General features: G+C 49.0%; 11 protein-coding genes across 11 annotated transcripts; 4 read left to right on the top strand and 7 right to left on the bottom strand.

Annotated features, from left to right (window-relative positions):
• Positions 1-194: 194 nt before the first annotated feature.
• On the bottom strand, positions 195-1,168 carry FMAN_03277 (uncharacterized protein; the record flags this gene model as incomplete). The annotated part of the gene is made up of 3 exons (XM_041832073.1): positions 195-661; positions 722-880; positions 931-1,168. The coding sequence occupies 3 exons, from the start codon at positions 1,166-1,168 to the stop codon at positions 195-197; spliced, it is 864 nt and encodes a 287-aa protein (XP_041682573.1).
• A 246-nt stretch (positions 1,169-1,414) lies between these two features.
• Positions 1,415-2,065, bottom strand: FMAN_03278 (uncharacterized protein; the record flags this gene model as incomplete). The annotated part of the gene is made up of 1 exon (XM_041832074.1): positions 1,415-2,065. One exon carries the CDS (start codon positions 2,063-2,065, stop codon positions 1,415-1,417), a length of 651 nt encoding a protein of 216 aa, XP_041682574.1.
• Positions 2,066-3,641: 1,576 nt separating this feature from the next.
• FMAN_03279 (uncharacterized protein) lies at positions 3,642-5,405 on the top strand (the record flags this gene model as incomplete). The annotated part of the gene is made up of 4 exons (XM_041832076.1): positions 3,642-3,837; positions 3,916-4,941; positions 4,994-5,093; positions 5,147-5,405. The coding sequence occupies 4 exons, from the start codon at positions 3,642-3,644 to the stop codon at positions 5,403-5,405; spliced, it is 1,581 nt and encodes a 526-aa protein (XP_041682575.1).
• Positions 5,406-5,918: 513 nt separating this feature from the next.
• Positions 5,919-7,155, bottom strand: FMAN_03280 (uncharacterized protein; the record flags this gene model as incomplete). The annotated part of the gene is made up of 3 exons (XM_041832077.1): positions 5,919-6,811; positions 6,860-7,012; positions 7,104-7,155. 3 exons carry the CDS (start codon positions 7,153-7,155, stop codon positions 5,919-5,921), a joined length of 1,098 nt encoding a protein of 365 aa, XP_041682576.1.
• A 258-nt stretch (positions 7,156-7,413) lies between these two features.
• On the top strand, positions 7,414-8,278 carry FMAN_03281 (uncharacterized protein; the record flags this gene model as incomplete). Its single annotated transcript, XM_041832078.1, has 2 exons — positions 7,414-7,790; positions 7,843-8,278. The coding sequence occupies 2 exons, from the start codon at positions 7,414-7,416 to the stop codon at positions 8,276-8,278; spliced, it is 813 nt and encodes a 270-aa protein (XP_041682577.1).
• A 437-nt stretch (positions 8,279-8,715) lies between these two features.
• Positions 8,716-9,863, bottom strand: FMAN_03282 (uncharacterized protein; the record flags this gene model as incomplete). Its single annotated transcript, XM_041832079.1, has 4 exons — positions 8,716-8,911; positions 8,960-9,367; positions 9,414-9,513; positions 9,572-9,863. 4 exons carry the CDS (start codon positions 9,861-9,863, stop codon positions 8,716-8,718), a joined length of 996 nt encoding a protein of 331 aa, XP_041682578.1.
• Positions 9,864-10,548: 685 nt separating this feature from the next.
• On the bottom strand, positions 10,549-12,011 carry FMAN_03283 (uncharacterized protein; the record flags this gene model as incomplete). Its single annotated transcript, XM_041832080.1, has 2 exons — positions 10,549-11,699; positions 11,753-12,011. The coding sequence occupies 2 exons, from the start codon at positions 12,009-12,011 to the stop codon at positions 10,549-10,551; spliced, it is 1,410 nt and encodes a 469-aa protein (XP_041682579.1).
• Positions 12,012-13,273: 1,262 nt separating this feature from the next.
• On the bottom strand, positions 13,274-14,201 carry FMAN_03284 (uncharacterized protein; the record flags this gene model as incomplete). The annotated part of the gene is made up of 2 exons (XM_041832081.1): positions 13,274-13,991; positions 14,038-14,201. 2 exons carry the CDS (start codon positions 14,199-14,201, stop codon positions 13,274-13,276), a joined length of 882 nt encoding a protein of 293 aa, XP_041682580.1.
• Positions 14,202-15,180: 979 nt separating this feature from the next.
• On the top strand, positions 15,181-16,811 carry FMAN_03285 (uncharacterized protein; the record flags this gene model as incomplete). The annotated part of the gene is made up of 2 exons (XM_041832082.1): positions 15,181-15,558; positions 15,609-16,811. 2 exons carry the CDS (start codon positions 15,181-15,183, stop codon positions 16,809-16,811), a joined length of 1,581 nt encoding a protein of 526 aa, XP_041682581.1.
• Positions 16,812-17,501: 690 nt separating this feature from the next.
• Positions 17,502-19,859, bottom strand: FMAN_03286 (uncharacterized protein; the record flags this gene model as incomplete). The annotated part of the gene is made up of 2 exons (XM_041832083.1): positions 17,502-18,854; positions 18,903-19,859. The coding sequence occupies 2 exons, from the start codon at positions 19,857-19,859 to the stop codon at positions 17,502-17,504; spliced, it is 2,310 nt and encodes a 769-aa protein (XP_041682582.1).
• A 3,300-nt stretch (positions 19,860-23,159) lies between these two features.
• Positions 23,160-24,029, top strand: FMAN_03287 (uncharacterized protein; the record flags this gene model as incomplete). Its single annotated transcript, XM_041832084.1, has 1 exon — positions 23,160-24,029. The coding sequence occupies one exon, from the start codon at positions 23,160-23,162 to the stop codon at positions 24,027-24,029; it is 870 nt and encodes a 289-aa protein (XP_041682583.1).
• Between the last annotated feature and the right edge of the window lie 277 nt (positions 24,030-24,306).

Genomic DNA, 24,306 nt, shown 5'->3' on the forward strand with positions numbered 1-24,306 from the left:
GTTTTCCACATGGAGACTATGCCCGTTGCTCCGAAGCAATGGTTCCCGCGTTACCTGTTGATCAATTCATTGGGCCATACTGTCCGTTTCTTTACGAGACTAGGCTTGTAACACCAACAACGAGCGAACCGAAAAGCATTCCCGTTTCTCCGATATATCGTGCATATATGGTAGTACAGAACCGGACAAACGGTTCAAATCGAGACATTCCCCTTATAAGGTGACGCAGCCTTCAACGCCCTATTGTCAATGCGCTCCTTGATGACATCCCAGATCCAACCATCGACCTTATCCGTCTTCTTCTGATACCGGACCCGCGTCTGCGGCCTCTTGTCCTGCACGTAGAACTTGCCGACGGCACGGAACATATACCACTTGCGCCTCGCGTTCTCTTCCTTGGTGTCACGAACGTAGTTGATGAGGCCGAGGCGGCGTCGCACAGGGCTCAGATCACCGGCGTGCATGCTGCTGTAGCGAGGCTTGGAGATGGCGCTCATGGTGGTCAGGGTGAGGGGCGTTGTGGGAGGGAGACTCTTGATGAAGCGCTCTAGGATGGGGCGTGATGTTCGGGCGTAAGGGGGGAGGTGAACGTGGATATGTGTTACGAAGGGGGAGGTTATGTAGGTGACGAATATGACGGGGATGATGCCGCATAGGACGACTTGGGGTTGTTAGTTTGCGGTTTGCTGTGAGGGCGAGGGTGAGGGGGATGAGGACATACCGCCTGCGGTGAGTAGCTCGGGCTTTTCAGCTTTGATGTAGCTCGGTGCTACGATACAGCAGAAGAATGCGCCGATGAAGAGCGTTGTGATTTTGAGCATGGCCATGAACGTGATGCGGCCTGTGCCAGCATGATATATGATGAGTTTCTCGGGGAGTTCTAAACAGCATCAGTGATTATTCTTCTATCCATCTCTCAATTTAACATACCAAATTCCTTGCCATCTTTCGAAACAGCTCTAGCTTGTCGCTTAAGCTCATCTTCTATCTTGATGGGCTTCTTGGCTGTTGGTTTGGCGTAGCATCTCACTTGAGCTTGTAGAGATTTTTGAAGTGAGCGGCGAAAGTGTCGGGGAAGGGCTGAGGATTGAAGAGGTGTTGCTTGGCGGGTGAGAGAAGCCAATTGATTTGGCCGTAGCCTCGGTATTATCATTCTTAATTGATGCATTGTGATTGATGTGAGTTAGACTATGGCGTTTATGAGAGGCTCATGAGAACGATGTCAAAAACTGATGGTAGTGGGGAGAGGCGCTGAGGTTGGGAATATTTACACAGGGTAGAGGCCGTTTTGTCACCGGAAAAATGACCAAGTCGGAATATTTTGGTGAGAGCTTCAATTGTCTATAGCTATGCCATGATTCATTCATTCTATTTAGAGCTTGTAGCTTATATGTCTGTTATTCTCTGATTCGAGTCAAACGACATTCTTCTGTAGCCACTCAATCCATTGCTCCTTTGTCCATCCAGAGCTGACGTCCTGCACAACACCGTCAAACACAGCAGTAGGAGTGACATGCACACCGATCAAACGGTTCATCTTGGTGATGACCTTGACATCGTTGGTGACCTTGTTACCCGCATTCAGCGCCCCATCCTCACCAGGCTTGTCAGAGATCACAAGCAGATCAAACACCTTATCCGCATCAACGCCAACCTTGGCCGCAACCTTTGCCAAACGACGGTACGTATCATTTCTCTTCTCGTTCACAACATTGACATCAAAGTAATCCTGCTGCTCATCAAACAGCACAGCGCTAAACTCCCAGAACTTCTCAGGCGCAAGACGAAGAACAGCGAGGGCAGCTTCGTGCATGAGCGTGGACGAAGGATGCCATGGCTGGATCTGCTGGCGGAAGATAAAGGCGAGGCTGGACGCCCAGGCTGGGTTGGCTTTGATGGCGGGGATCACGTCGTTTTGCAGGGTGCGGAAGATCTTGGCGGAGAAGGGACAGCAGTAGTCGAGGTAGAACTCGAGCGTGTGAGTTGTGTGAGCGACGGCTGAGTCGGAAGCGGGAGGGTGGGCGAACTGGAGCTTCTGCCCGGCGAATTTAGGAGGAAGAGCCATGTTTGGGTACCTGAGATGCTGATTTTGGTGAGTTGGGAGAAGAGATGCTGTGTTTTTGAGGTTATCACAGAGTATAAATGAGGTTGTATTCATGTGAAGAAGGATGATGCAATTACGCAGCATCATCGCATCACGTCTTATGTAATCGCAGCTCCATTTCGTATATGATCCCAGATAAGACCCATATCGTCAAACTTTCATACCTTGATGTCTTGATTATTATTTTCGTCGTCTTTTCGACTCGAATCACTGTCAAGAAGCTTAATGTATGCTTGCTCTACAGTGTTGGTTATTCACAGCCTAACGGCTCAAGCGCAACAGCCAAGACTCTTGTCGATCATAGCAGACCAGTAATATATGGGCGGGAACAAACACAAGACCAGACGCATCATCGATGTAACAATTGGCAGTCTCATCGTCACTTGGGCCTCATTTCTCTCCTGGAAGTTTACCGCATGTGAGTGCGGTCAAGCTGCAGGGAGTTAGTTTTCCTTCCAGTGACGAGATATGCTTGCTGGTGATAGCTCGAAGCTATTGGACCCTTCGGCTTTCACCTCGATTCACCGAATTGGCATGCAAGTTATACGGCATAGACATGGCGTGCCAAGTCGGGGAGGGCTGTAATTCTCTGCCGGTGTTTGGCTTGGTTCGATGAAGCGTATTCGATCGTATTCTTGTGGGGTAAGAGAAAATCTAGACTTTTCTACCTTTTTCATGGGTAAGAGTTTTGAGACTCAGCTGTGATCAAGTGATCAATAGTTTGTGGATATTCTTCTATTCATGGGTCATAACTCGTAGGTAGGTAACTACGGAGGTCTCCCGAGCTCTTGAGCCGCCCGCTCGCCAGCTTCTTCCGGCCGATGACCGGGACCCAACGGAGGAGACAGAGAGAGAGATTGCGGGGAGGTACAAGGAAATGCTCGTGGTTTTCCGTATTGACCCGTGTATCTCGAGGCACGAGCCAATCAAGACAGACCGAGTCAGTGTCTTGGGCTGCTGGTCACGCGGGCGAAGCCGGGGATATCGAGTTCCCAAGACTAATACAAGAAAAAGTCTTTACCTGATCTGGGCTGTCATGGTCATGGATGCCCACCTCCCCCAGTTTCTGAAGCAGGTGAGTGGAGTTAGCGGCTGTGTCCTGCTTATCCAGGTGCTTTAACCCTTTTGTCTGCCGATAGGTAAGGTACGTTGGATTTAAAGTAGGACACTACGCGATAACTCTATTCTCTTATATCTCCGTCATCGCATCAATTCCAATTCCAATTCCTTAACCTCTTCCAGATTGTAACGTACCTATTCATTGCAATTATCCAACTCTCAAACATCGATTGAAATTACTCTATTTGACTGTAATCGGCCGAGACTTTGTATTCGTGGCCTTTTTGCCCGTGACGACAAACAAACTTTGCTCTTTCAAACAGGCTCCCCTATCAAACGGTCCTCCTCTTCAACAAAGTTAGGGGCTGAATTCATCAAATCCCCAAAAGATCCAACAAAAATGATTTGTCTTTCCAAAGCAGACGAATCTTTCTACCAGCGCTTGACCTGGAATCAAGCTCCTTCTCCTCTGGCCGCCATGAACACCACGCGTCAGGATCTCAATGGCATCTCCAACCTGCGCGAGCATGTTGATGCTGGGCAGGATGACGGAAGTGGAGGCACGAGTGGAAGTCTGTTGAATTCGCACGATGAAAGTAATCAAGCGGGGTGTCATCCTACAGAGCCCTTCCTGGGCTCTGAAAAGGATGCGGGACGACTGTCCCGTATCTCGGGTATGTCAGAAAATCTCATGATTATCCCATGTCATAACCCACATATCAGTTTCATTCCCCAATACTAACTCACCCCAGGACTGTCCTCGTATCTCAAGACGGTAGATGGTGGTGATGACCAAATCCGTCTTCATCGAGGCACCCTCTCGTCATGTGCCTCGCACATCTGGAGCTGGACCGTCTGGGTCCTCTCTGTTCTTGTTGTCTCGACGATCATCTCATTCTGGAACTCCCCTGCCTCTGTAACTGCTGCCATGACTTCAACCCCCAAGGACCATGAGCCGATTCCTGTTCATGTCTCGCCTCTCCGCAAGCGAAGCACCTGCGAGACTGGAGGTGTCAACAAGGCTGAATACAACACTCCTCTCCATGTTGGAGCTTTGTTCATCATCCTGTGCGTTTCGACGCTTGCTTGTGCTTTCCCTATCATGGCTACCAAGTTCCCAGGTCTGAGGATTCCCACTCGTTTCTTCTTTGCTGTACGCCATTTCGGCACCGGTGTGCTGATTGCTACGGCTTTTGTCCATTTGCTCCCCACTGCCTTCATCTCTCTCGGGGACCCTTGCCTGAGCAGCTTCTGGAACCAGGACTACCCTGCCATGCCTGGTGCCATTGCTCTTGCTGCCATTTTCCTTGTCACTGTTATTGAGATGGTCTTTCACCCGTCTCGCCATGTTTCACCTGCTGAGATCACGTGTGGAACCGACAATGACGCTCAGAATTGCAACTCCAACAGTGGCGGGTGTATGGGAGGCACAGGCATGCTCCCCATCCGGGATATGGGACCTATTCGTGGACGATCGTCCAGCATCGGCCAGGGACTCTCTGTCTTGAATAGCAGGGATGAGCGACTGGAGAATCTGGATGAAGAAGCTTGCGAAGATGACGACAACGCCCAATCCGGAAGAAAGAACCTCGAGGAGACGAGCCTCGAGGCTGTACAGATGCCAAGCTTGACCCCAGAGCAGCAGCAACGTAAGGAGCTTCTCCAGTGCGTCTTGCTTGAGCTTGGTATTCTCTTCCACAGTGTCTTTATTGGCATGGCGCTCAGCGTTTCGATTGGCAATGAATTCATCATTCTGCTCATTGCCATTGTCTTTCACCGTAAGTTGACATATGTGTTGGCGGGTTTGAACTTGGACTGACACGATTGTAGAAACCTTTGAAGGGTTGGCTCTGGGCTCTCGAATCGCTTCCATCAAGTGGCCTCAGGGCAAGATGCAGCCTTGGTTCATGGCCCTTGCCTATGGATGCACGTAAGTATTGAAGCTACCATTCGTACAGCATCGTCCACTAACTGTAACATCAGTACTCCTCTGGGACAAGCCATTGGTCTTGCCACCCACACACTCTATAGCCCCAACTCTGAAACCGGCCTCATTGTCGTTGGTGTCATGAATGCCATCTCGGCCGGACTCCTCACCTTTGCCTCGCTGGTTGAGCTTCTTTCTCAGGACTTCCTCAGTGACGAGAGCTGGCGATTCCTTCGTGGCCGTAAGCGTATCTACGCTTGTCTCTTGGTATTCTTCGGGGCTTTCTTCATGAGTCTCGTGGGTGCTTGGGCCTAATCGGCCGAGTGCTTCACTCAAACCTGACTTGCGTGCTTGATGATTCAGGAACGCTATGTTAAAATAGTATCATTTGTGACCCTGGTCCTTGCCAGTTGGATGGCAGAATTCTTGGTGATTTTATCAACCCTTTCTGCATACTTCGGCTCAGGGCTCTTCTTTTCTCTTCTCTTCTTGACTGATAGTGACTGGTTTATTGTAAAGCCGGATGCATTATCATCTCTGTCGAGCTTCGCTTCTGTTTCAATTGCCGTGCTGCCCTTTTTACCCTACTAGAGTAATATCTAAGTGGGCCATGGAGCACAAATCGCCCTCCTTATATGTATGCTACAAAAGAAGAAACAAACATCTTGCTATATATCATATTGTGTAGGTTGTCAGGATTGTTTTGGATCGAGCTTAAAATACACACACTCATTTGAACAAATCACAAGAATAATTATTCTCTCGAAACAACAAGACGTACCTCACAACTGGACCGTAAAACTTTTTATATGCGTATCTACCAAACTATCATGAAACAGTATTCTTATCAACAATACCCCGAGCAAACTCTCCGAAAGTGAGGTGCTGCTTGATATCCACCTCTTCACCCAAGTTAGGCTGAGTAAACACCGCCAACGTGTTGCGCGCGATCTTTCCGTCACTAACACTAGCTCTTACGCCTCTGACAAAGTGAGGCACAGCCTTGAAACGACCGGCAGTAATACGCTCCAGAGCCTCACCAGTCTGGAAAGCAATGCAATCGCGAGGAATCTTGACCTGAACTGTCTCGCCTGTACGAGACTTGATGTACAGACCAGCTGAAGGATCAGGGGATGAGGGAAGCTCATCAAGAGGTGGAAGAGAAGCACCGTTCAAGTTTGTAACTTCTGGCACAGCAGGGCTTGTCTTGTGCTCGTCGATAAACATGGCTGATGTAAGACCAGTCAAGCATCCATGGTCCAAATGCGTAGCACACCAATCATCCTCATCACCGCCATTGGCAGCAGGGTCATTTTCTTGAGGGTAGTAGTGCAGCAGACGGGCCTTGGTGGTGCTAGAAGTGCTGACAACGTGCTCTAGGTATCCGGCTGGATAACCTGGGATATCCTCTTGCGCAAAGCGATCGCAGGCACGCGCAACAAGAACAGCTACGTCAATGATGAGGCGGCATAGCGAGGTGACAGAGGGCTTGAAACCTGGAAGGACATTCTCTGGTGGCCATACATTGGGGGCGAGATATTCGGGGAATGTGTCGATGGAGAACTCCTCAGTGGGTTTGGCGCATTCGAGAGACGGGTCGATGTAGAATGCACAGTTGGCGTAGTATGAACCCTTGAAGGTATCGACTTGACCATTTTTGAGAGTCTCTTTTCCGAGCGACCAGCCAGTCAGATACTTAGCTCTGGCGTTCTCAAGCTTCTCTTGGCTTGCGTTAGTGAGGGCTGTCTAATAGTATCATGACAACTTACCAAGTTCTTCCTTGGGGAGGTTGCCGAGATATGAAGCGTAAGAGAGAGCTTGGTGTCTTAGTTCGGGAAACTCTTTGGGAACGTCTTTTACGACGAGAATCCCGAGAGAATCAGGACCAAAGGCTTCTTTGAGTGTTTCAAAAGGAATGTTGCCTATAGAATATTAGACTCTGCTGTTTTATAGGGCGAGGGAGAATCATCATGACAGCGGCGCTACCTTATCATGAATGTAAGAGGTACGTACCATCCTTGAGGTCCTGGAGAGACACAGAGACAGCTTGAGCTTGGGCAACCATTTTGACCGAGATACAACAATCAATGACTCAACTTATACGACAGATAAAAAGGAATAAATGGAGTCAGGGAATTATTCTCATCTTTTATTTCTTTTTCTCTTACAGAGGTTACCATGAGTTGCGGGGGAGTCTCGATTACATAACCAATCACCTTCCCGAACAGCTCAGTTCCCGTAGTGGAGCTCGCCGTATCCCGGCGTTGACCGTCGGCCTCAACCTCTGAACTACATCATCAAGCTAAACCTCGAATATCCGATCATGGTCAAGCCATTGACATTCAAAGGCGACAAGAAGGTCAAGAAGCGCAAGCGAACAGACCCCGAGAAATCTCAACGCGATGGCGTAGACGACGAGGCTGGGCAGTTGCAAAAGACGGGCGAAGAGGCAGAGAATGACGACAGTTGGGTTTCTGCTGAGGCAGCGACTGATGTTGTTGGCCCGATCATGATTGTTCTACCGACGGATGAACCTTCTGCACTGGCGTGCGATACGACAGGAAAGGTGTTTGCGATTCCGATTGAGAATATCGTTGATGGGAATCCTGCGACGGCGGAACCGCATGATGTGCGACAAGTCTGGGTCGCGAATCGCGTTGCTGGAACTGAGAGCTTTCGCTTCAAGGGCCATCACGGAAGGTAAGTTAACCTCCTCATCCACAACTATACCTGTAGCTAATGCGCAACACAGATACCTCTCCTGCGACAAAATCGGTCTCCTATCAGCCACCTCCGAAGCCGTATCACCCCTCGAATCCTTCAACGTGATCCCCACCGGCGACACACCCGGAACCTTCCAACTGCAAACCCTGCGAGACACATTCCTCACCATAAAAGCACCTAACAAAGCATCCTCCAAAGCCGTAGACGTGCGCGGCGACGCAGACGCCATTTCGTTCGATACGACCTTCAGGATAAGAATGCAGGCGCGGTTCAAGCCCAAGCTGCGCGCGTCGAAGGAGGAGAAGGCGTTGGCGAAGATTAGTCGGAGGGAGTTGGAGGAAGCGGCGGGGAGGAGGTTGGATGAGGATGAGGTTCGGAGGTTGAAGAGGGCGAGAAGGGAGGGAGACTATCATGAGGCGTTGTTGGAGATTAAGGTGAAGAGCAAGCATGATAAGTTTAGTTGAGGGTACAAAGTTCACGGGAGAAGGCAATATGGGAATATAGGCGACTCAAATCAGAGGTTACGGTTAGTATTGATGCTTACGGTTCCTGGTGCCTTCGGCTAACGCCTTCTCTTGACAAAGGCTATCAACGGCAGGCTCAACATTCATGAATTCAAAAGTTAGGCGGACTTGGATGGCTGGGTCGACAGAGACTACTGTTCGTCCTTGAAACAGATAAAGCGTGCTTTGGTCGAAACTTATGCAGCCAAGGACTCACATCAAATAATACATAATGAAATTGCATCTTGACAGAAGATACCATTCCTTCATGATTCGGCGCTGGGACAAACCTATAACTTCTCAGTAACAAGTCTTCAGCCAGGATATGTCAAAAGCACAGCGACGTTGCATAACTTGATCGCTCCATTGTTTATTCGTTTTATCTTCATCTTCTTTCCTTAATTAGGTCTCCAGGCCTTGACATTTCCATCCTCACCGGCAGTATACACCACATGGGCCTCGTCAAAGAAGCAGAAAGACCTCACAATCTCCTCCCCATGAGCACCAGGCAAGCCAACACTGTTCTCCCGATCCAGCGCCCATCCCTCGCCATTGGGATTCTTAGCAAGAAAGACAAGCTCAAATCCTTGCTTACTACTCAACGTTAGCATTTGTTTCACAAAAGGGGGAGTTTAGTCTTACTCTTGAGCTCCAGCACCGAGAATAGCTCCGCTACCATCCATCTTGGGCGTGATATCAGCAACGTACTGACATCCTAGAACAGATCTCATATCGCCAAAGTCCTGTACAGCATCACCGTTTGTGCGCTCCTCGCTGACATCATAAAGAGCACAGCGCTCATCGTGAGAGAGAGCAGCTACTTCTGTCGCTGAAAGCCATGCAGCGCGGTGAATAGAAGCGTCGACGTTGCAGGTCTGTACTGTGAGATCGTCTTCATCTGCAACGCGGGTGTCGTAAACGTTGACGAGACCGTCTGTTGAGCCAGAGAGCAGAAGAGCTGGGTTTGAGGGGTTGAAGGATAGGTCTGTTACGTCGTCGCTGTGGACTTCTTGGTAGTGTGCTCTGGATGATGGTGTTGAGCGGACGTCCCTGGGATTGTTAGAGAGGAGCTTTGAGTAGTAAGGAGGCAGCTTACCAGAGATGGATTGATGCCGTGTGGTTTTGGAGTTCTGTTCCTACAACGATGGTCTGTGTATCAAAACTACAAGCCATAGATAGAATAGGTGCTTGGCTAGCTACACTCGCAATCAGCAACTCTCCCTACCCATCACTTCACTCATATCTGTAACTTACCTTGAAACTGCACAACATTCGCACCCTGTCTCAGATCCCACACACCAACAGTTCCATTCTCACCAGCAGTACATACAATCGAAGCATTGCTATCGAATACCCGCAATGTGGTCAAGTTGCCGTGCTGAGTGGGAAGACGATGCAGAGGACCTGCTGAGAGACGAGTTGGGTCGAGAACAGAGAGGGACTGGTCTGATGAGATAGAAGCGAGACCAACAGATGTCCTATGTATGTCGAGGATGTATACGTCTCTGCCGAGGGAGAGGCCGTCGGCGCAGTTGAGTGTGTACATGATGACTATGATGAGTGTTAGTGAGTTTGTGGATGGTATGTGAAGAATTTGATGAGCCCGAAATGTCGTTAAACGCAACAGGCCGGAGAATGAAACTGAGAAACTGGGATCTGTTTGTAAGCCTACCTTGGTCAGTAAAATTATATCACTATTATCCTTAAGTAGGTACTTGTTCAAGTATGATGATATTGAGACCCAAATGTTGAAGATTGAAGTCTTCAAAGTCCCACTTTTCGTTGTGAATGGCGGCCTCGATAACTGAATATTGCCCAACTTTTGGCTCATCTGCACAGAACTTCAGTCTCGCATGAACCAAATCAATTTCATGTTGGTGATCATTAATACATTTCTTCTATTTTATGTCTAATGCGTCATACAACCGCAAGTCGCTTGAAGGACTTTGTTGTACTATGCTGTCAACAGTCACGCCTAAACAAGGACAACCCACAATGCTAACATCTCTGATCTTATATATATTTTACAATTATTATCTATCGCTCATATTTGGTACAGTGCTCCGTCTATCATCAAGCATACGAAAACCAATCGCAACAGCAATTGCCAATCCCAAGGAGAAGAGTTCTTGTGTTTCACCTCCTCCCCTATAACGCCAAATTCATCTATTTCCTCTCCGTTGTTTTGGGGGTATTTCCTTTTTCCATCCTATCCATCCTGTTCATTTCCATCACGAACGATCGTTGGAGCTGTGCAGATGTCGCTCGTTGACTCCACGGAACGCTCGTTTGCCTACCTCGTAGCTGCTGATCATGATGGCGCATGCTGGAGCAACCTTGAGGGTTCGTGGGATCCATCCCTTCCATAGTCCTGAGGCTCCTTCGGTCTTGAAGATGTGCCAGAGGAGGCGTACCATACTGCGCTCCTCGGGGGCTGCTACTGCGCTGGCACTGCTTTGTTTGGCCTTTTTGGAGCTGTCTTGGTAGATCTGTGTTCGTGTCTTTCCGACGTCGAAAGGCGTTGTGACAAAAGATGCGAACGCTCCGGACAGAGCACCAGCCGTGAAGGCATCCACAAAGGTTTCAGTATGGTTCTCCTGTACCTGCGATCGTCTCCTTGCTTCTGACAAATCCTCCTCGAGTGGTAATGAGTGACCGTGGCGTTGTTCACGATAATCCGTCAATCTTGATCGTATCGACTCGTATCCCCACCAGTAAAGACCTGAGAAAGGAACATCTCGCCAGAGAGTCAATGTCAAGCCTCTCCACAGCGCAGTATATCCATGTGATCCCACCATCTCCTTCACGCTCTCAAAAGCCTCCACAAGGTGATTTGTCGTCGATGCTCCGTGAGCGGCCTGCATTCGTGTCTTGACAAGTTCGATCGGGCTCACAGCGGTAGCTGCAAGGACACGAGCAGCTGAGCCAGCAGTCAAAGGTGCCGAGGTATCAGAGAAATGCGAAAATGGACTCTTCGGGTTAAATCGCAAATAATCGTAACCGGTGAAGTAAATAATATTCGAGGGGACTGCCATCACAAGCGTGGGCGATAATCCTCGCCACAGAGTTGTAACGCCCTCATTGCGGGCAATCTTTCGCAGACCATCAAAAGTAGAGCTGAAGGTTCGGCGCTGTACCTCTTCCACGGCGCATTCGGCGGGTGCTGGAGGCGCGACGATACCGTCTATCCTAGGCGCAGCGAGACAGAATTCGGCGTTGCCACCAGAGAAGAAAACCTCGCGACAGCAGGATGTGATACCGAGTTCGGCGGTTTGGGCGGGGGAGAGTGAGGTGGTAGTAATTGCGAGTTTAGAGAAATCGACGGTCGATCGAGGAGCCTTTTGCGACTGAAGTCGCACGCGGACAACATCGAGGGGCGTGACTGTGCAACGGTGATTAGCACAAGCCTCATCGAGGATGAAAAGAGACACATACCAAGTAATGACGTTAATAAACTGCCCGACATGGCCGACACCATCTTCTGCGTCGCTGTGATATCAACAACTCCATTATTGCTACTCCCAGCGCCTGCAGCTGGTATTGATTTACTCCCGCTGAGAATATCCCTTCCGTCGTTGGGTCCCGTTGGTTCGGCATCCATCATATGGCGTAGCGAAAACTCGTCATCGGCTTGGAGGGGGTTCTGATGGTGGTGGTCGTAGCCACCGGGGCGATTTGTGCCGGCAGTGGCCATTATTGGGGTAATTCGAGTATATACGTATTCTCTTCAGTTCATGGTCGAGCAATTGGTGAGAGAAACCGAACAGAGTCCGATAAAAAAAGAAGAGCACTGGAATCTCAGGGAGAAAGAAGGAGTAGTATGTATGTGTAGGTTGTCGAGATAAGGAAAAGGCAAGCTGAGGTGTCGATGACGATGACTCGACGGTAGCGGTTTTTGGTGGAGAGGTTTCGCAGTAGTGGCGATCTAACAGCAGAGAAAAAAGCACCCTTGTGTCCCCGATCGAAACAATCGATGAGACGTTATGTTTGCGACGTTGACATTTACTTTTTAGAGTTCCGTTCTGGAAGTTGAATGCCGAAAGTTGATTGATAAAAGTGTCTTTGCTGTGGAATTAAAAAGAAAAAGACAGACTCCCCGGATGAAATCCCCGAGGCCGGCCGGAGTAGGAGAAAACGATTCGGTCTGTCGGTCGGTCGGCTAGTATCGCACTCGATCAAATTGCGCTTCAGTAGTGCGACCCAGAGAGAGGAGGGGGTCAATTAGCGATGCTCTCTCATTATTTCATAGATATTCTGTATAGTTTTCTCTTTAAAGAACTTATCGCATTTCCTTCTTACCAAGCAAAATAAACAAAAAAAAAAATATGGCGATGTCGCCCCCCATTGTTTTGCTAAGCCCGGGGTCGGAGCATCGGGGATTGGTGCACAAAAAACGGTTTGCGCCCTGTGAGATACGTACCGCGTGTATGCGGTCATTTTAGCTGTCACCTGCTTCTCTTGGGCTTCGTGAGAGCCGCAGATTTCCGTAGCATGATGTCACGGAGGGCTTTGATTGGTTCGATGCATATCTCTTGGACAAAATGGTTGTAAGAGCTTCAGCGAGCTATGTCAGTGGCTCAGGGACCAAAGAATACGTATTGTGATCAACAAAAGGAGGAATAAATCGAACCTCAGATCCCTTAACACAACGATTCTAGTGATGCTATTTGCTGAACATAATCTGTCATGATGGCATTTTCTAAAGACAAGCAGAAGATCTTGGAGTATAACGTTAAGCGTGCTTGGCTGCTGATCGTTGTGATAAGATTATCAATCTCTTATTATCAATCTCCCTCCCAAGCATTGGCCTCAAGGAGCAAGAAAATATCAGACCTTAATATAAGATAAGGTATCAAAATAAACTTAGTAAAATATATCCTAAACTTATCCTAAGTTACCTAGGTCTTTTATTATTTAGGATCGAGGTCCTAAGTTTTCTCTCCACCCCTAGATCGGCTACTCCTTTCCAACAAACTCAAGCACCGCCTTAACAAACCCTTCAGGATTCTCTTCTGCAATCCAATGTCCACTCTCAGGCACCGAAGCAACACTAAAAGTCCCTCTTTCATGAACTTCCCCCATCATCTGCTCAGCCATCTCGCTGAACTGATTCATCCCGCCATTGAGACCCAAGGCTCTCACTTTACATTTCCCATGCTTGGCAACCCACTCACGATTCTCCTCCGAATCTTTGCCGAACTCCCTGTAAATATTAAAGCCACAGCGTAGAGCACCTGGACGACTAAACATTTTGACATAGTAGTTCAAGTCCTCCTGGGTAATTGCTGATGAGTTGTACGAGTATTTGTCGTAGAAGTGGCCGAGGTAGAGCTCCTCCCTGCCTGAGACGAGAGCTTCGGGGAGATCGAGAACTTGGTGGAACCAGAAGTGGAAATGCTGCACGCCGTGTATCTTCCAGGTGTCCTCGTGATCTTGAGTTCCTGGGAGGGGACATTCTCCCCAGACGACAGATGCTGTGCGATCGCAATATCGTGAGGCAAATGTATATGCTATCATACCGCCGATGTCATGGCCAACGATGTGGACTGGATCTTTGATAGAGAGATGGTCAAGAAGTTTCAGGATATCAGATGCCATGGCTGTCTTGGTGAAGCCTGTCTGAGTTCTGTGCGAGTATCCAGCTCCACGATAATCTGGAGTGATTACACGATATCTAAGTCGGATGAGTACCTGCCCTATGGCTAACAGATAAAACTTACCCAGCTGAGGATATAGGGCCAATGACTTTTCGAAATTGGTATGAAGTTTGAGGGAAACCATGGATCAAGACCACTACACCTTTGTCATCCCCATCAGGCTTGGTATCAGTGTAAGCGATGCTGACACCATTGTCAAGAGAAGCTGTATAATAGGCACGGTCCATTTCGATATGCATTATAGTAAGGCGTTAAATTAAGGTGTTTTTCTGGTTCTTTTAGTGGTGAATTATCTCTTTATATGCCCATTGCGAGCTCTTATATCGCTGTAGTACGACATTGGCATGACGCTCGATGGCGCTGAAGACTGGGGATTACAAAGCGATCATCTCGAAATTCACGATGAATTACAAGCAGGGGCGTAATAGCACCAATGAAAGGCGCCGGTATCTTTTCAAGAACGGATTCGAGACTTCTTGCTCAACCGATTGTTTGAAGTTGGGGATGTATGTCAATTAACATTATATTTCCACGGGTGATGGAGGGCTACTACGGGCTATATTCATGTCGTCTCAACGTTCCAACAATATCAGTAACTACTCGAGACATCTTAGTTCCACCAAAGTTCAAGATATATATCAATTTTAAGAACCAGCAGTTACTTTCAATTGTCTCGAAGCAAAGACGTGGGTGCAAATAATAACACGCCCAGGTATAGGGTATGCAAATACGCATAAAAGCATTTGTGCCATATGTAACTGTCACTCTTACCAAGACGCCCCGATGCTCTGTATAGATACATTAAATGATTTGAATGTGTGAATAGCCTGGTAATTGCAACGCATTAATTCAAATCCCATACAGCACTCAACATCGTTATGTGTTGATGAACCGTTTGGATTTGTAATGTCCATTCACCGTCTCTTGACCACACTAACCTAATCCATCCACCGTAATCCATCGCCCACTATGACTCGGCCGGCGAACCACAGCATTCTATTCGTGCTCTTTGCATCATCCATCACGACTTATCATCAACCACCTTCAAATCCACCCCCTGTCCCTATTCACATCCCCCCCATTCTCACCTTGACTCAACCGGCCAACATCTGCTCTTTATAGCCTTCAACGTGATAATGAATTTATTGTAATAAATAACCTACCGCTTCTAAGATAAACTTCGGACATAACGGACAAGAGAGCATCATGACATCAAACACAAACGAGCTCGACTCGGAACTCGAGTCTTTTCGACAGAAATGGATCTCAGATCTAAGAACGAGGAATGAGCACCCGGAAACTGCTGAGGCTCCGGCTGGACCGTCAAGACGCCCTCATCATGGCCCTATCTCATCGTTGCCACACAAGCATGTACCTGCGCCAGCGGATGACGGTGACGATGATTATGTGCAAAGCCGTGCCTTCGATCAAGATGAACCCGTAGCTCAAGCACCTCAGGATGTCCATCATGATCGGAAGGGAAAGAAACTTGTTTCTGCTCTGGACCACTTTGAGGAGGCTATGCACAAGGAGGATCAGGGCAACATGGGTGATAGTCTCAAGCTTTACCGCAAGGCTTACAGAGTACGTGATTACAATCTCGCCCATTAGAAACCCAGCTAACTCGTCTACAGCTTGACAATGGTGTTGATCGGAGATATCGTGAGAAGCACTTCCCTCAAAAGACAGCCCCACGACCTGTCTCACCTACAGCAATTAAAGCATCAGCATCAGAGGCGCCTCAACCGCCCAAGCCAGAAGAAGTTGTAGAAGTAAAGCCTCTACCCATAGGCGAACTCATAGCCAGCTTCTCCGGGCTGAAAATCGAGCCTGCCCCTCCTCCCGTCGAGGGCATGCCCGAACCACCATGTCCTATGGCCGATCTCCCCGACGAGATTCTCATCCACGTCCTCCGCGACGTTGCAATTACAGATGTCGGAGACTTCACCCGCTTATCACGAGTGTGCAAGCGCCTCGCATACCTCGTTGCGTCAGAGCAGCGCATCTGGCGCCGTGTAGCTCTTGGTTCAGAAGTTGGTTTCAGCTCACAGATATACCGTTTTGAAAAGGGCGTTGAGTGGGACGACCTGCCAGAGGAGGAACAAGAAGGCCCTGAGATTCAGGATGGTTTCGTAACTAGTCCCTCTGAGCTTGTGCAACGCAGAAGCGATGCCAATATCGCTTTCACCGAGTCTCTCATACCCTCTGTATACCCAACCTGGAGGCAACTTTTGCGCTCACGACCACGAATTCGTTTCAATGGCTGCTACATCTCCACAGTCAACTATATCCGCACTGGACAAGCCTCAACTAATCAGCCTACGTGGGGCAGTCCCATACATATCGTTACTTACTATCGATACCTCCGTTTCTTCCGTGACGGCACGCTCATCAGTCTTCTCAGCACTGCCGAACCCGCAGATGTCGTGCACCACCTGACTCGCGAAGAACTCAACGTCCACCGCGGCGTTGCACAGCCCCATCTCCCCTCTGCCGTCATGGCACTCGCTCTTCGCGGTCGCTGGCGTCTTTCCACTGCTGCTGACCGCGATGAAGGCTCTGACACAGACCGGCTCGGTCCAGCTACTGGCAAGCATGATCGAGACCGTGATCCAGAAGGTGATGTCTTTATTGAGACTGAGGGCGTAGGATCAAAGTACATGTATCGCATGGATCTCTCTATGCGAAATGCTGGCAAGGGGTCCCGCAACAACAAACTTATCTGGCGTGGCTTCTACAGCTACAATAAGTTGACGGATGACTGGGGCGAGTTTGGCTTGAAGAACGACAAGCCATTCTTCTTTAGCCGTGTCAAGAGTTATGGGTTTGGGGAATAGCACATTACATAGCTGACCAGAGAGATATACTGAAGGACATTGCTCTGGTCTGCATTTAGAAGCATAGATTATTACAAGCATATGAGTTTACGAGTTCAATTCCGCAATAGCAGAGTAAATACATCAACCATCTACCTTTACCTGAGCCATATATGTTCTCAGCAAATATTTCACTTCAAAGCATTCATTCTCAGAGGCTGATCTGTGGTCATTGATACGTAAATTTGTAATATACTGATAATGCCATCATCGTGACATTTCAAGCTTTAACTCTTGTATAGATCTTTCAGCAACATCCAACCTCATCCCTTCCATCAAATGGCCTTCGCCAAATCCGTCCTAAAAACATGAAGATGCAAGATAGATTAAACATCTTCCTAACCGTAGTGCCCAAACCAGAAACGCCTTCATCGCTGGCCGAAGAATCTGGCATGCCAAGTAGAAAAGAAAATTTTCGTAGGAATGTGATGCCATCAATGATATTTCCAAAAGATGTGCAAATGCTGTGATGCTGAGAGCATCAACGTGACAAAGTAAATGAGTGAGGAACGCTGATGCGCAAAATCAGGCGAGCGTCGTCGCCGGGTATCAATTCGCAAATGGAAGTTTTGCGTGAAATAGGAGACACTTTTGATCGAGTATATAACCTCGTCAAAAGCTCAAATATCCAGAATCCCTCATCTGCCCACACTAACGAATTCTCTTTCCATCCAAGAACTTGGGGCTATGTCCCTCGTAATACTGATTATTGTATTGGTTCTGGTACTGCATGGCCTTGCGTGCTTCGTAATCTGCCTTTTCGTCCTCATCAAGACTGAATGCCTTCTTAAGCCATCCAAATGCACTCTTCTTCTTCTTAACTCGCTTTCCTCCGGCCTGAGTAGTAGCCCGTGAAGTAACAGTAGCGGCATCATCGTAAGTCGCTGTTGTAACACTGCTGAGAGTACTCATACCGCCCATTCGGGAAGGCTGGTTACGTTGATGGCCTTGGAAGTATCCTGAGGGGCGATACTGGACATCTGCTGGGCCAGCAGTATGAGGTCTCTGCTGTAGAGGAGAGTGAGGCGATGCACGGACAGGAATCGTGTTGTGATAGAACTGGTGATGCTCAGAGTGAGGTGAAGGCATCACAGGGACATGGTGTTGAGTTGATGAGAAGTCTGCATGTGAGATTGCCCGGGGAAGTCGATGGGGCTGCTGTACTTCGAGGTCGGAGCCAAGGGTGTAATCGGGTGCATGAGATCTGGCTGTACGGGGTGTTGTGTTAGAGGGAGATGGGCGACTGGGTGGCGGCTCGACATAGGTGCGTGGAGGGATATGAATCGACTCAGGTGGATTCTTCTTCAATGAAACTCTTTGCCGCAATGAGGTCCGCTTCTGCAGTCCCATTGCATCCTGAACAGTCTGGGTAAGTGTTCGTCTGTGAGTCTGTTCCTCAACTTCTTCGGGAGCAGGAATATGTATAGTAGAAGGTGTTATAGTTCGTCTTTGGCTCTTTTCTTCGAAACGAGGTGTCTCAGGGCCTGGAGCTACAGGTGCTGCAGCAGATTTTGGAGTGTAGACCTTGGGTTGAAGGATATATAAAGGCCCATCGTCGAAACCGCTGTTTGCATCGCTGTTATCGGGTTCCTCTCTCTCTGGCTGTTTTGCATCGCCTGCAACAGACGCCCTGGGAGTAGTTGCGCCAGATGAAGGGGATGTAGTACTAAGGTTGGGTCCAGAAGATGAGGGTGACACGCTTGCGCTGATATTGGGCCTGGGAGAAGCAGTCGAGGCACTCAGGTTCGGGGAAGGTTTAAAGCTCGCGCGTTGGTACGTCGTAGGTGGTAGTAGGGGCGTGCCTCCAGGAAGAGGGAAATCACTGAGAGTGTTCACTTCGGGATCGTCTTGGGTCATGTGGGATGCACGATGACTCTCACCACTACGAATGCTTGCCACTGGCGTAAGCGATTTCGTATTGGATCTTGTCGATGGAGAGGCGACTTGAGCAGGTTCTTCAGACTTTGGCTCATCGACCGGTATAGTGAACGGAGGAATGGTTGCCTTTCAACATGTTAGCTCAGAAAAGAAGCAAGGCTGAAAATAACTTACCCAGGTCTTGCGGCTAACCTCGCCAGCCGTCTTCTCCATTTCAGCCACGATAGTCATGAGTTTTATAACCAATCCGTTCAGATCCTGTGCCTGATTGTTCAAGTCGTCGAAAGTGTTGAGCCAGCCATCGGCGTTGCCCTTCATAGCGCGGTAGATACTGTCCAGATCAGGCTCGGACTCTGGCCATTTAATATTCTTGTGTTCATTGAGCCATTCCATAAAGGCTTCACTAGAACGAAGACCAGCATCGATATCGTCGTCCCATTGCTTCATGGCAGCATTCGTTCGAGCCAGGATATGGTCGATTCTCTCATTCCCAGCAAGAATCTTTGCTCTGAAGGCTCGATCTTCAAGCATATTTTCAAAGGCTTGTCTGTTAGCCATGGGAAGCTGAAGAAGAGCGATGCGCTCTGTGAGATCCTTGTGAGCCTGGGCGAAGTCTTCAAGCATCACTTCGAGAAACTCATCCACCTCGTCAATATGACCTTGAAGAATGGTTACGACTTGACCATTATCGGCAGCCAAACTATTGAGCAAGAGGTATACGCCGAATGTAATTTGTGAGATGAGTTTGTACATCTCATGCTGTTGCTGTCCAGGTCGATAACGCCATAATGTATCGAATGGTTCGTCCTCAGCAGCCTGTTCTAATAATCTTCCCCGACGACCTTGTGCATCGAGTTCTCTCAATTTGGGTTTACCGGGTCCTTCGGTCTCGGATGTGACTTCGTCCAGAGATTCGGCGAAGGCATCTTGCAAAGACGGGATAGGATGTGTCGGAATGGATTGGTTCGGCGCTCTATATGATCTATAACTGTCGGACGAAAATCGGCGGTCGACCTCTGATCCTCCAATGTCATGTTCTGAAGCGTCGTTTCCATCGTCGGATGTTGGCACAAGGACGATTCGTAGCTCACCCCCGTCATACGTTAACGGTTGAAGCTGGCTGGCGGCCATGGTGGTGGTGGTGCCACTGCCCGAAATAGACACTTGTGACGAAGGCCTAATGGCCGAGGTCATCATGGAGGCGGCGGATGTGAGTGGTTACAGGAGAGAAACGGCAAGCCTCCTAAAGGGGATATTTGGGAAGCACAAAGGCGCGCAGCCAAGGAGAAGGCGTTGGAAACGTCGGTGCAACTCGAATCGAGAATGAGGTTGGGCGAATATGCGCGTCAGACGATGTGGTACAGCGTGAGATATCGAGGAACGAGTGGAAGTAGTTGGAGACAAAGGAGGGGGCTGAATCTATCGCATCGTGGAAGCGCCGCCAAAAGCCAAAATTCAGGCGACAGAGACAGCCATGGCACCAGAAAAAATATGAGTCACGGTATTGATATCGAGTCGGATGGTGTAACAATAGCGATACAACGATTGTTGGTCGAGTGAGATGGTCAAGGTTGGACGTTGAACGTTAAATCGCAAAGCTAAGTAAGTTAGAGATCTGCGGGAGAGAGTGGGAGCTGGAAAGAGGTCGCAGCTCTATCTGTAGCGCAGGTCTTCAAAGGGGAGAGATCATCAGCTGATCAGATCAGGGACTGGGACTTGGACTGGGACCTAAAAGCTACAAAAGGCCGCCCAGAGCCAAGCGTAATTGTTGCTGTTGGCTGTGGAGGGGGGGTTCGGGTTGACAATCCGGGGTAGGCGTACTGTACTGTGCTGTATCCGTAGAGTCCACAAAAAGAAGCGCTGAAGGGTCCGCTACAGCGAGGATAGACGTTGTAGGAAGGTAATTAATTATCTGCCCGAAGTCGAGGAGAGGAAGACAGTAAAGACGGGACCATCTCATGAATCGGTCGATGCGATATGTCCTCCTCATCAGTGGTTCACTCACTGAAGCTACCTTCCTCACCGAGGTACCGTAGGTTACCATTCTGTCTGGGCTTCGCCTCCTTCTCCATCGTTAGCCTGTGACCAGTAACAAATCCTGTCTTGCTTGTCTCGTCTGGTGCTGTTCCCGTGTCTCTGGGCCTCCCCTGACTCTGACTCTGAACCACGCCAGCAGCGGCCACCCATCAACAACGGGGCCGGGTACTCTTGGCGAACAGCGCAACCACTAGCAGCCGCTAAAGTCCAGGTACCATCGCGCCGCCCCCTGCCAGTTCCTGGCCAGGCCTTGACGCCCCTGAAAAAAAGGCCCCGGGATTGGCCCACTGCAACAGTAGGGGCTTCTAATGGACTGGGCTGCAGTTGGGCTCTGAGTGGATTGACTGGATGTTTTTTATATGAGATTTTGCAATTGGAAGATTCGCCGATGGGAAATATTAATTGCACTGAATCTATTAATTGTCGATGACCCAATCACTCGAGGCAAAGAGGTTGAACACGGTGAACACGTTATCCTCTGTGGCTAGTTCAAGCCCGAAGTGGGCGGCTGAAAGTCTCGATGGAATCCGCGGAATAGACTCAACGTGTACCTGGCTAACGCTCGTAGTGGTTAACGCTGTTGCCACATGATAAGTAGACATCCATGAGAAATGAGTTCCCTTACTCATGTATTATTAAAGGCGCAAGAGGGAGATATCAGGGAAATACACGGAGTTGTTGGCAGCAAGGTTCTGTTTTCAATTTGCAGCCCTACAGGACAACGTCGGTGCATTGGGCAAACCTGATCAACACGGAAATCGTAGCAAGCCCAAATCAGTGCCGATCAATAGTTCTAGACCTCAAGACCTCCCACTTTCCCTTGTTCCCAAGCCTTTTTGGCTTGCAGAAGCTGGCGCGGCCCTTCAACGGGCGGGCTTATAATAGCCACGCTGCGACATACATACAGAACAGAACAGAGACAGGCCAATCACTTGTACAACATCAAGACAATGAGACCCATTTGCATTCCTCGATGATGATATATTCGTAGCTTACCGCGCTTCGCCCTATCGACAATGTCGCCATCCCGCCAAGCCGATCAAAAGGCTAATTTTCTGGTCTATCGATGTAAAGCGCCTGACAATTGCAGACCTTGAAATTGCCTCGTTTAAGTCACGATATTAACGGAGGCTGCAACACGATTTACCTGTCCTGGCCGATTCTAGCTCAGGGGCACGCATCTGAGGCCCCATGTTGCGTGTTACGCTGGTCGGGCCCCTCAGCCAATTACTCGACTCTGGACGGGGAAACTGTAAAAGTTGGAAGATTTGGTGGATACAGCGCCTCAGAGGTCTCGCGATTCGATCTTTGATATCGCCATCAGGTGTCTCATTGGGGGGAGAATTGCAGCTATCGAGGTGTAGTAGCCCTGAGGAATGCTGAAGGATCACAGGTCTCAGCCAGGAAAGACAAGGCTGCACAGGCAAGGGTCTTGCAGAATGCACGGCTCATCAACTGGACCAGCGTCCGGGAAGAAGCAATTCCATTCAGCTGGAGACCTTCGGGAATTGCTGCCCACTCAATATCAAACTCAAAAAACTCAATCGCTGACCGACATTCCTGTTGTGTCTCTCCCACGGTAATAACTCGAAGGAGAATTTCTTGGGTTATGCTTGTTCAGGGGCATGACCCTCATGGCCTCGTATCAGATATACAAGAGCAATTAACCTCCTCTTATCGGCAGTTTAATAGAGTTCAGTAGCAAGCGCCAAAGGCTTTGTCCGTTGTCAGGCTGTTGATCTGACGGGAGCTTCCGTTTAGAGATTACAGGCTGAATTGAATGTTTGCGACAGCTGGATGTATGCTTCCGTGACTGAATCATGGAGTATGCTTGGAGTCTTGAAACTGCTGAAAAGATGTGATATCTGTCCCCATGCCAAGGTCAAAACGCCACAAGAGACATTCTTTACGACAGATCACAAGAACACAACGTGGACCTATTTTAGGCACATTCTTCTCATCTTCACTAATCCTTTCATAAAATCGCTTACTCTTTATAAACTCTGGAGTGTCTTAGAAGCCAAGCCACATGCTTAACTAGAGCTGCGCCATCTACCATGGCTTCCATCAGCAGACCAACATGGCGCAAGATACGATATAACCTCCGAATATCTCGGAGAGTGAATACACGGAGTAATAACAAAGTTAAGATTTAAGATTGGCGATATCTGCAAGATTCTGAAGTGTAATTTTATATGAAATTTCCCAACTGAAGTCTTTCATGGCGATAACTGCCCGATCAGGCTAAACCTCCTTGTCATCATAAGCCACGTCCCTTGGGGCTGGGAAAAATATCGTCACCTCAGCTACAGCTGAATGCACGCAGGGTCCTACACCCAACACAACATAATCGTCCTTCGCTTCTCCCTACGCCGAAATAATAATAATTAAAAGATGGCCATCAAGAACCCCTTGAGGTTCGGCCTCGATCTCTGGGATCCTTCCAATCGCTTCGAAACATCCTGGCTCTTGAGCCCGTGGCTTCTCTTCGCTTTCCGTGCTGTCATCAGCATATACGCTTTCGTTACGCGATTCTTCATCATCGGATGGGAATGCACGCACGACGACCTCGGCGGCTGTAGGGATGTCGGCAGGTCCTTCAGCTACTTCACCATCTTGACATATTGGGGCATCGCTTTCTACTTTGCTGTTGCGGCGGTTCATACCGCCACGTACGCTCTTCGAGGCCGGTCGTTGCTCGATGGTCTCCCGCGACCGCTGCAGGCGCTTCATGCGCTGTTCTACTCGACCATCGTCACGTACCCGTTCCTCGTGACGATCGTATACTGGGTCGTTCTGTACAAAGGGCCTTGGTTTCCAGAGGAGTTCTACGCCTGGAGCAACATCAGCCAGCATGGCCTGAACAGCTTGTTCGCGCTTTTCGAAATCATCATTCCTCGAACGAACCCCCCTCAATGGGTGCACATCGCGTGGCTGATCTTCATTCTTGCGCTGTACCTTGCTCTTGCGTTCCTCACCCACGCGACGCAGGGGTTCTACGTATACACGTTTCTGGATTATCAAGAGGTGGGCGGACGAGGCATTGTTGCAGGATACATCCTCGGCATAGCGGTCGGAATTGTCATCATCTTTTGCATTGTCTGGGGCGTCATCTGGATTCGACGATGGTTAACGGAGACGAAGCTTGGTATGGATGGTAAGTTTGCACAGCAGCCTGCCGACACCAACGACATCGAGCTGGCTTCTTCTGGTAACAAATACGCTATTGGAAACCACCCCGAAGCACAGGACAGGGTGTATTGAGCTTGTCTGTCATAATTGTTGGGAGCGTGGAGTTTTGGAGAGCCATGTAAGGCGTAACGTGTCGGCATTTCTCAATTAAGCAGAGCGACCTTTAGGGATACCCTTAGCAGAACATGCAAGCAGTGTTAATTCGTAATAGTTAATGACAATAATGAAGCCTCACAAGACACGCGAGTCACGAAGAAAATTGTGCATGAGCAAGTCCGACCTAAACAGTATTTTGAGCCTCATGTTTTCTTGCTCATAGCCATCCAAATGGTTCACTATCTTGAGCCTC

This window comes from Fusarium mangiferae, assembly GCF_900044065.1.
Source record: "Fusarium mangiferae strain MRC7560 genome assembly, contig: FMAN_scaffold006, whole genome shotgun sequence".
Lineage (NCBI taxonomy): Eukaryota > Fungi > Ascomycota > Sordariomycetes > Hypocreales > Nectriaceae > Fusarium > Fusarium mangiferae.